At 41.2% G+C, this 11712-nt stretch overlaps 1 protein-coding gene across 1 annotated transcript in view; it reads right to left on the bottom strand.

Annotated features, from left to right (window-relative positions):
- Window positions 1-3017: 3017 nt before the first annotated feature.
- The window catches only part of dnai1.2 (dynein, axonemal, intermediate chain 1, paralog 2), a 28003-nt gene continuing 19308 nt past the window's right edge, over window positions 3018-11712 (bottom strand). Inside the window, exons 18-20 of the mRNA XM_052527033.1 lie at window positions 11027-11126; window positions 8744-8929; window positions 3018-3490 (exon numbers count right to left, since the gene is read on the bottom strand). Coding sequence (XP_052382993.1) covers window positions 3389-3490; window positions 8744-8929; window positions 11027-11126 — 388 coding nt within the window. The 3' untranslated portion in view covers window positions 3018-3388. The remainder of the gene's footprint in view (window positions 3491-8743; window positions 8930-11026; window positions 11127-11712) is intronic.

Genomic DNA, 11712 nt, shown 5'->3' with positions numbered 1-11712 from the left:
GCAGGTTTGTTGTGGTGCCATATTCTTTCCATTTTTTTAAATAATGGATTTGATGGTGCTCCATGGGATGTTCAAAGTTTCTGATATTTTTTTATGACCCAACCCTGATCTGTATTTCTCCACAACTTTGTCCCTGATCTGTTTGGAGAGCTCCTTGGTCTTCATGGTGCCGCTTGCTTGGTGGTGCCCCTTGCATAGTGGTGTTGCAGACTCTCTGGCCTTTCATAACAGGTGTATATATACTGAGATCATGTGACAGATCAGATTGCACCAGGTGGACCTTTGAAATTTAACTAATTATGTGACTTCTGAAGGTAATTGGTTTCACCAGATCTTATTTAGGGTCTTAGCAAAGGGGGTGAATACACATGCATTATTTGAATTTTTTGAAACAAGTCATTCTTTTCATTTCACTTCACCAATTTGGAGTATTCTGTGTATGTCCATTACATGAAATCCACATAAAAATCGATTTAAATTACCGATTGTAATGCAACGATATAGGAAAAATGCCAAAGGGGATGAATACTTTTGCAAGGCACTGTATAGCACACAATATTTTACATACAGTAGGTTTTTTAAAGGACCAAAGAATGGGGTCTGCTTCATGTTTTCCTTTTTGCCCTGGAAAATCAGGTATCGTAGTATCACGATACTGGTATAGTGACAACCCTAAAACAAATGTGCTAAATATAAATCATGTGTAAGAACATATGTACAGTATGCCTGCGTCCCAAATGGCACCATATTCCCCTTCATAGTGCTTAACAATATGCCCGGCACATAGTAGTAGTGCACTATATATGAAACATGGTGCAATTTGTGATGCCCTCTATGTAAACAAATGTTACCTAATACATGCTTTATGATGCTTTTCAAGAACATTTATAAAAATGCATAGGAATGCAAATGTTAAGAGCATAAGAGCAGCTTTCCAATTTCACTACTCATAATCTGCATTCAGAACATCAGAATGTGGTATGTCCCAGGGATGTAAAGTTGCTGAGTGGATCATTTACAGATAAGGGAGCAGATGTTACATGTAAGTGGGACAAAACAAGCAATACGGAATGTCTAAAGGCTACAATGAACGGACTGCGTTGTGCATCAAAAATATATTTGTTTTCTGACAGGCTTTTTTTCTCCACCTCCTAACATTTCTCAAATGTTTTCTGTTGCAGGGCAACCACTGTAAAGCCAACCGTTGTAGCCAACCTGCGGAGAGCCGTCTGCCTCACACATATGTCCAGGATGTACCAACGTCACTGTGGATCATCATCATGGAGAGCCAGCTGCAGCGGTTTGACCCTTGGGGTCCTGATGACTGGGCCCTGATTGACTCTGAGACATAGCAGGGGCGGTGGTGAAGACTTACTCCAGACGAAATAGAAAGAGAGATTTCAGAACAATAGGACATAAAATTATCTCTCCAATATACAGTGCTGTATCATTAGAAGAAATTAATCGAGGGTTGAATGACATTTTTTTCCCCCAAAATGAAAGCATAGACTGCTTTCTGGGACTGATACTTTACTCTAATATATTAATATTTTAAAGGTTGTTCTTCAGTATTACAAGAATGAAAGCAAAGATGAAGCCTTGGAGCAAGTTAAAAGCTTAAAAGCAGTTGTTACATTTTTGATGGGGAGCTTGAGTCGAGGAACTATATATATATATATTCTTTAAATTATATCATACTGACATCATCTGTCCTGCACAAGTATCACAACATCAAGAGCTCTAGAATCATTCTAGTTGGTGCCAGTCTACCCACCCACAGATATTTGAATAGATTCACACCATATACTCTTACGCTGAGACTACAGTTAAAGAGAGCCCACTCTAGTGTTGGGTGACTTGTTTCAGTTGACTCAGCTCCTGTTTGGTTTGTGTCATGGAGTCCGGGGAGAGACTGGGGCTGTCCACGGCAGCTGTGGTGGCCATTGCCTGCAATGCCCTGGTGGCCATCCTCCTCCTTGTCCTCTTCCTCATCATCTACAGGGCCTGCAAGGTGCCCTCCAGCCAGGAGAGGGTGCCAGTGCTGGCTGTTCCCGCTGGGCAGCCGCAACAGAGCAGCGAACACAAGTACTTGCTGACCTCCTGACTGACGGCTAGAGAGAGTGAGCACCACAGCGTATATTAAATGCTCCGGGAGGTACTGTATAGTAGAGGAATAGACTGATCCCCTGTATAGTAGACCGAATAGACTGATCTCTACTAGCCAACTGGCTAGTAGAGGAATGGGTGCCAGACAAATTGGCTCTAACTGCATGTCAACTGTCAAGCAGACAGCACCCACTGGCCCTCTTAAAAATCAAAGTATAACTGTTTCTCTTAACTTCAGCAGCTGAATGAATGAAACAACCTGTAACAGTTAAAAATGTGTCTCAGAGACAAGTTGGCATCAATAACTCAACTGTTACAGTCCGTTTTGATCTTCTTGGTCTTTGATAGTACTGACATGTATAACGGAATGCAGGCTTGAATGTGTTACACACACACACACACACACACACACACACACACACACACACACACACACACAACTTAGTGAGGTCAAAGACACATGGTTTAACACAAGGTTAATTCATGTGGAGTCAAAGAGGCTAGAACCTTGAGTGTCTGAGGACTGGACCAGACTTCTCCGAATGATTGGACTTCTCCAAAGCTTCTAAATGCTTCTAATTTCAGACATTTTCTTGCAAAGAAAAACAAGCCTGTGTGTATTGACGGTAACAGCGAGCTGTGTGGAGTGTGCGTCATGGTCACTCATACATAGCAGTGGTCTGTGAGAGAAGCATACTAAGTGTTATGTAAGGAGCTTAGAGGCTTTGTTCACTTTGTCCTCTTAAAATGTGGTCCTCTCAGTACTAACCTCCTTTGGTACAGTGTCAATGACAGCCCACACATTGTTGTAGGACAGCACTCCTACAACTCCTATTATGTGACTTGTTCTGATGAGGACATAGCATCTCTTCCCCTTCACAACAAAAATAACAAGACGTGCCAGACATTGGAATGATAAATATTTTTTATGAATATTTCCAAACAAACTGAGTAACTCTGTTTTCCAAAACAAAGAAAATATAACCCAAAGCTTGAGTGGTTTTGCCGCATCAGGTAAAGGAGACGTTTCTGGTTGCACACTGACTATATATATGTTTAGTATAGTGCACAGCGCAAGAGTGAGAAAAACAGTAGGCTAGATTGCACAGATTCAATAGACCGCACTATACTTCAACATGGGAAGGAACGGTGGCTTTAGTATGCAGCTTTAGAAGACAGAAGACAGTAGTAATAAGGCATGATGGTGGCGGTGGGTTTATAACTGGAGTGCAGTAGTAAAAATAGTGGGCGACTACAGTCCTGCATGGTGTTGTCATAGTTTCTAAGCATTGCTGTTCTCTGGCTCCCGCAGTAAACTCAGCAGCTTCTCCATCTTGGCGATCTCCACCTCAGGCCCCTTGGGCAGCTCCTGACCCTTCTTCTCCTGGTGAGAGACACAGTAGCACACATGTTAAATACTGCAGGGGAAACAACTTGACCTTTAATGAAGAAAAACATACACTGAAAACAAGCTGGGAAGGAAGGGATGGTAAACAAAGGCAAGATAAAAGACCTGGAGAAATTGCAATCCAATAAAAGCCTTTCTTTCCGGAGACTAAGAAATGAGAAAAGGGCAGACTTGCAGAGCGTGCAACTTCCAATATGGAATGTGTTATTGGCAGTTAAAACTCATCCATTGTTGACTTCAAACGTGGCCAACAAGAGGTAAAGGAAGTGGTCCAACATGGTGTCCGGTGGTAATGTGGCCACCTGGCACTTCTCCCATGCTGTTCTGGAGGTTCATCATTTCTCCCTGGGAGGACATCAAGTACCTCCTCCTTATCTAATATTGAATTTATGGAAATTCAGTGACAGAGCGCTGCAATATTCACAGACTACAAAAATATATTTTGCAAAAATGCTACAGATGACTTGATGCTGTAGTGGATGACCTGATTTAGGCAGTGGTACAGTGAGTAGATAGCTGACTGGCCTTGAAAAAAAAAGACATGTCATTCATAACCTTTTTTAGAAAGCTTTTACAGAGGGGGAGCTTATCTTGTCGGCATGCATGGGACAGAGATCTTCAAATCATGGCACTTGTCCTACCTATTTCAATAGGATTTCTCTCAATGTTGAGAGGTTATGCATATAGATGAGACCCCAGTACTGCATTGCAGACTAATAATACGCATAGGCTCCTAAATCAGGGGCTTGTTCAGGAGGGTGCAACGTTACAGGGCATGCAGATAGATATACTGTAGAACAGTGGTTCTCAATTGGTTTTGCCTCGGGACCCAAATTTAACCAGGTTGTCTCAGTCGCAATCCAATATTGACATTGCGAATAATGTTTTGCCAAAATGCAAGCTGGAAAACTATTTTTGATGCTATATTGATAGTAAATGTACCAATAATATGACAACAGTCAAACATTTTTCATTGTCAATAATTCAATTTTGCCAATATTTTTTATGAATAATGTTAAGGTCACTGGTTTGTGATCACAAAATCAACCAAATTCGCTAAATACCTCTGCTAATAATACCGTGATTGAAGAAAAATTGTTAAGATGTTAAATTAAATTTAAAAAAATGTAGGATCATTATCATGTCTACACTTGTTCTTCCTGGATTTTAGTCACAGTGATGTAAAGTACTAAAGTAAAAATACATTAATGTACTACAATAAATAATTTTTGGGGGTATATGTAAAAATAAAAAATATGTACTTTACTATTTATATTTTTGACAACTTTCACCTTTACTTCACTACATTCCTAAAGAAAATAATGTACTTATTACTCCATACATTTTCCCTGACACACAAATTACTCATTACATTTTCAATGCTTAGCAGGACAGGAAAATGGTCCAATTCACGCACTTATCATCCCTACTGCCTCAGATTTTGCGGATTCACTAAACACATGCTTTGTTTGTAAATGATGTCTGAGTGTTGGAGTGTGCCCCTGGCTATCTGTAAATAAATACAAACAAGAAAATTGTTCCATCTGGTTTGCTTAATATAAGCTATTTGCAATGATTAATACTTTTAATTTTGATACTTAAGTATATTTAAAACCAAATACATTTGGACTAATACTACTTAATAGTAGTATTTTACTGGGTGACATTCACTTTTACTTGAAATCAGGATAAGGTAAGACCCAGATGCAGACTGTGTCGAAGTAACAACGTTTATTATAGCAACAGAGGCAAAGGTACATGACAGCAGGCAGGCAGGCTCAGGGTCAGGACAAGCAAGGGTCAAAAACCAGGAGGGCGAGAGAAAAAAAAGTCTGGGAAAAGACAGGAGCTGACAGGACGAATGCTGGTAAGCCTGACAAACAAGACGAACTGGCAACAGACAAAACAGAGAACACAGGTATACATACACAGGGTATCATGGGAAAGATGGGTGACACCTGGAGTGGGGTGGAGACAATCACAAAGACAGGTGAAACAGATCAGGGCGTGAAAGTACTCCCCTCACCCTCCTCTAGGGGCGACACCTGACGTCCTACCTGGGCGCATACCAGGTTGACCATAATTTGCAAATAAATTCATAAAAAATCCTACAATGTGATTTTCTGGAATTTCTTTTCTCATTTTGTCTGTCATAGTTGAAGTGTACCTATGATGAAAATTACAGGCCTCTCTCATCTTTTTAAGTGGGAGAACTTGCACAATTGGTTGCTGACTAAATACTTTTTTTGCCCCACTGTATATATGTCACAGGATACTAGGAGTGGTGGGTTGGAATCAGGCGCAGAGAGCAGGGTTCAGTATTTATTATCCGGCCAAAAAAGCGGTCACGCCAACATACAGGGCGCATAGAACAGACCAGCCCAAACACAGGACCAAACAGTCCGAGGAATACACACATGAAAATCACATCCAACAGAGTAACAAAAAAAACAATCCCACACAAAACAAGGGCGGAACAACCTACTACTTATAGGGAAGCTAATTAAACTAAAATACACACAGGTGAAACTAATAAGACAAACCAACAGACAAACGAAAAAGGGATCGGTAGTTGCTAGTAGGACGGTGACGACGACCGCCGAGCACCGCCCGAACAGGCAGGTGAGCCAACTTCGGCGGAAGTCGTGACAATATATATAATACACAGCCTAGCCTATCCTCAATGACCGAGATCCATGTGACTTTTACTCCAGCGATTCTCAACTGGTGAACACAAATTTGGGTCGAGGGAGGTTTTGAATGTGTCTGAGTAAAAAAAAAAAAATATATATATATATATATAAAGGAAGAGATGTCTCTGCTGTGTCCTGGGGCAACAGATTGAGTTTTGGGCAGGCTTTGTCTTTTCACTGTCAGTGGCTTTGGACAGCCACGGGAGAAGGAGGGGAGAGGCTGGTTGTCACAATGCTCCTAAATAAATATCTGGAGGGTGCTGTGCTGGGGATGAAGTTGGACAGATAAATGTTTGCCCTCAACTATATAACTTGGCTTAGAACTCGGGTCTCATCAACACCAACGATTCCCATGAATGATTAATTTAGTCACTGAGAAACATCAGAGTCCAACTGTTAAATGCTCTGACGTGTACCAGAACTACAGCCGTGGCTAACCCCCAAAATGAGTGTAATTAATATGCCGTGACTTGACGCCCGATGTCCGTGTTGTCCTTTATGTCAGAGACTCCTTCTCTTGGCCTGTGGTTACTGAGCGCACAGTGATTATAAACACCACACCTCATTAGCCACCACTATCAGAGGGTACAACGGGAGTGTGACTAATAAGATGGGAACAGCTGAAGGCTCCCGTGTCAAATTGGTTTTACTCCGTGAATTGCCCGGACCCTAACCCCCATGTTCTCCAGTGGAGCCATCAAGAGGGAACAAGAACTGAAACTGAGAATATATCTATTCTCACCACAGTACAACGATCATTTAGAAACGGATTCTCTAACTAAACAGATGAACAAACAAACAACTACTTCACGATGTGCAACCAAAGCTAATTGGACAGAGTTGGGGAGAGAGAGTGGTAGTCCCATGTTGAACCACACATACTATACACGTGATTCAATCAACTGTTTACATTGTACAAAGGCCTATGTGTAAGCACTTAGCGTAAAGAGAGGAGGGGGAAGAAAGAGGTGTGTGTGTGTCTCGAGGCCTAGAGGAGAGAGTAGCAGAGACAACAGAACAGTGTTATTTATTGCATTATGCGTTGGGTGTGGGCATTGCTGAGGATGAATCATTTGATCTGTTCCCAGCTGTGTAGAACAACAACAGACCTGTATGAATAATGCAAAGGCCAGATGCATATCTAGAGTGGGATACAGCCACAGATGAATAGTAAAGTTTCCCCCACTCAAATGAAAAACACAGAATGTACAAGTAGTACACCGATGACGCGAGCAGAGTGTAGTCATTTCAAGCTACGAAGGAAGTGAATCATCTTTGACACGATAACCGCACGCCCTCTGAAATGTGATTTGTCATTTAGTATACTCTGCTCGTCTATCGGAGCATTGTTGATGCCAATTAGAAGCATTTGGCTTTGGAAGTCATTTTGCTGTCTCATTGTAGCACTGAGATGCAAACAAGTGTGTTCCTTGAAGAAAGGCCATGCGTCAGCATGACATGAAATTATAAGTGACTGAAAAATACGTGGCCTTACTCAACTATCAAATAATTCATACGGAGAGTATGAAAATGAACATAAGCACCTTAAAAGGCTGAACGCTCTGCCCTCAAATGGATATCTGCCACAAACAATCCCATACTGTAATAAAATATCACTCAATCCATTTTCACTTGAGCCTCCAGAGGTGAAAATAAACAAATGCACAAAGGCCTTCAATCAATGGTGTTTTATGGCAGCTAGACACACCAATGATTATAAATGAGGTTTTTCCTTTATGAGAAATGCATGTGACAAGGGCCGGCTACGCAGCGGCTGGCAATGAACAATTTAGTCCCCGATCGATGGCCGGCCCATTGAGATCAAGTCATCAGGAAGTGAAGAAACTGCATCTTCTTGTTTCCAAGGAGGGGAAAAACTCTCATCTCACTTTGTTGAAATCAGTAAACACTGAACTACTGCTCATCATTAGAGCACTGCTTATCTAATCGTTTTTTCATCATCAGTGGCACTGTGAGCTAGCTTTCCTTTCTGAAAATGGGTCTAAAGATCTAAAGTATCCAAAATGGCACCCTATTCCCATATATACTGCACTACTTTTGGTCCAAAATACTAATATAGGCAATAGGGTGCCATGGCTTCCTGTTGAGTCAACACATCCATGGTAAACTAGCGCTTGATTGTTAAACTAACTGTCCAGTGGAAATCTCACTTTTAAAAGTTAATTTTCTGTTAACTAACACACAAATAATGTTATTGACTCACCCTATACCTGTATTTGTGGCCAAAACATAAATTAGAGAAACAAAACACTTCAAAAACCTCAAACTTGTATCTCAATATCTCAAACAAACTGTTTAAGAAAAGCCTGCTATTTCCTCATGGACAATGAGCTGGCCAATTAACGGCTTACTTCAATTAATGTTTTTAAATGACTGGTACACACCTACACCATTCTCTCGTTGGGGTGTGCTCACACCATTCCAACAAAGAAAGGCTGCTTTTTTAACATACCAAATGACCATGCTAAGAGTTGCTGACACAGCTCCAGCGTTGCTGGGCTCTGTAGGCTCTTACCTTGGGTTTTTTGCGCAGGTTAGGCGAGAGCTTGAGGCTGGTAACATATCCTCGGTCGTCTCCCACGATGATGATGGGGTAGACGGGGTTAAACTCAATGTGAGTCAGCTTAGTCTTTTTCTTGGCCACCACCGGCTGCTGGCAGATGGCCTCATATTTGTTGATGCTAAGGTCAAAGGTATGAACCTGAGGAAAAAAAGCAAAAGATATATAGAAAGTTCGGGAGATTATCTCATGCAAATGCAAGGGGAGTCATTTGGTCAAACCTGAAAAGCAATACAATGTGGGATGGTGGAGAACAGAAATATGTTTGAACCTGCTGCCTTTTGGAATGAGTGTGAAAGCTGACTCATACTGTCTTTTATAGAAAAATATACGCGATATTCTCTCAAGAAATTGAGTTGCGCATGTTGTTCCATCCTCATCTATTCCAGCTGGGAACCTCTGAGTGACAAACCAAATCAGCAAGGCAAGCGAGAGAGATTCTCAGTGGGGATGCAACTCGGACCATCTGGTGTTCGTACCAGTGTTTGCGCAACACTGAGAGAGTGTGTGTGTGTGCGCGATGTCTTGTTATTCAAATGACTCTGACAGGAAAAGCTTGCCTCTCCTGACATTTTAGCATCACTGAAAATTGGTCCATTCATCAGTAAATACATGTCAACCAACACACACACACACACACACAGTGTAGAGGGAGTATTTTGGTCATTAGCGGGAGTGACGAAGCAAGCAGCCCACATAGCCAGCGGTGACATTCTAAAGAAGGGGTGCCGTTGACCTCTAGGTTTGCTATCACTTATAATAGGGATTTTTCATCTCAATGAGACAACTATGAATGACTATAAATATAATCCAAATGATACTAATTGTAGCAGTCATTAGACAAGTGGTACTGTATAGAACAAAAAACGAATGGTTGTATTGTGACAGTTTCAACCTTAACCGAGAATATTTCATATTCTGGTCTGTCTGCTTAGAAACTGATGTTGCTGTGAAACTGCTTGAAAGACAAAATCTAGGCTATGCCATAGACAGTTTTCTAGCAGCTCGGAACTGGATTAGATACAAAACAGGTCAATAAATGGTCATATCATACAATTGGGAAGTCTCTATTCTTCTTTATAGTTGAATCTAGGGAATATAAATGAGTGTAATTCCTTTCAATAATAATTGTGTTGTTATGGCTGTCAGTGTATTTCATTTGACATTGCTGAGAATGAGATAAAGGTATAGTGTTAATGGAAGGTATCTCTTTGGTTACGTGAATGTGGCCTTTTCCATTTCTACAGTAACTATTTATCCATCAAATGTTGAGGTAACTGGATTTCAGTAATTATTTGCCATTATTGAGGCTACTGTTGTGTTTGTGTTTAGTATTTTCTGGATACATGTTTTGTGAATTAGATTTTTTATGTAGGCTATTGCATCCTTTTGACTGTCTTTATCAGTGAACCATATCGTTCCCTGTCTGTGGGGGACTGGGGAGGCCCAAACCCCTGGAGTACAGGACTCAGTTTTCAGCCATATCAGACACCATGCACACCGCAGAGTTTTCTAATCTGTCTGTTTGCAGACAAAGTGACAGAGCAGATGGTTCATAGCGCATCGTCACATTGTTCATCGGCACTAATTTCCTTAATTTCACATGACAGGCAAAATAGAAAGAGAGACAGAAAGACACACACACAGAGAGAGAGAGAGAGAGAGAGAGAGAGAGAGAGAGAGAGAGAGAGAGAGAGAGAGACAGGAGAATGTGATGAACTCCCAGGCAGGCCAGAGAGATGACAACCTCCACAGCTACTCCCGCATCAATGGACCGGCCAAGCCACTGAAGACCAATCACGTCAGTAGACCAATGACAACAGCTGGCTGGCGCACTAACAACAGACACCGAGATAAACAGAACAAAATACTTGGAGAGTGCTGTAGTACAAATGACTCTGGGACAGACTCAATCAAACCTGCAATGGCAATGCTTTATTGATTTCTTTCTTTTTGATGCAGACCATGTCTTCAGCAAGGGATACTCTTGTAATATAGGTTGTTTGTTACCTCTTAGCCATATAAGAGTCATTGTGTTAAACATATTTTTCGGAAGAAATTAAGATAGACAGACAGACATTTATGTCCATTCACCGTTTGCTGCTCCTCAAAAAAAGTGATTTAAGGTTTTGTTCGTTAACAACGTTTTGACTACATTGGCCTTGATGGAGTTTTATAAAAACAACTTTTGAGTGAGAGGACATGCCTTGGTCTCTTTGCCTCTAATTGGTTACATACCTTGCCATCAGTGGTGACTGCAGCGAAGACAGTGGAGGAGTAAGGAGACCATGCCACATCTCCCACAGAGGCGTTCAGGTCAAAGGTGAACATTGGGGTCCTACAGAGACATGGACACTGAAGTATAAGGACTCCGTAATGGATACAAATACCAATACTATAAAATCTAGATTACGTTATTTACCTTAAAGATAGAAGAGAAAACAATACATCATAGACACATTCTCTAAACTTGTGTAAGAGCAGGTCACATTACTTCATAAGTTCATCATAAGTACAAGTAAAAAGTTAGAGAGTAAAGAGTGAAAAAGACAAAGACAGACATTACTCTTCCCGAGAGAAAAAAAAGAAAGAGAGAGAGAGGGCTTGAAAATAAAAATCAATAGCACCTCTTCAGGCTACATAGACTCCATTGGGTCGAGCCGATGAGTAAATGCAACCTGCGCCCTCCTCTTATCCCACCAAAGATATCCTCTCCTCCCTGTCAGTGTATTATAATGCATGTTATTTGCTCCTGTGAGGTCTTCAGGGTCTAGAGAGATGAGGCAGAGCGGGGAATGGGATCCAGGATGATAAGTTTGAAAGTGCGTGAACTGCAGTCTCTTATATTCCATTCTTTCCAAAGAAAAGGAAGGAGACATGAACAGTGACTGTTATTGCTCCCAGCGGTGAGACTGTTTGGTGAA

This window comes from Oncorhynchus keta, chromosome 10 (assembly GCF_023373465.1).
Source record: "Oncorhynchus keta strain PuntledgeMale-10-30-2019 chromosome 10, Oket_V2, whole genome shotgun sequence".
Lineage (NCBI taxonomy): Eukaryota > Metazoa > Chordata > Actinopteri > Salmoniformes > Salmonidae > Oncorhynchus > Oncorhynchus keta.
This window is presented reverse-complemented; position numbering and strand designations above follow the sequence as displayed.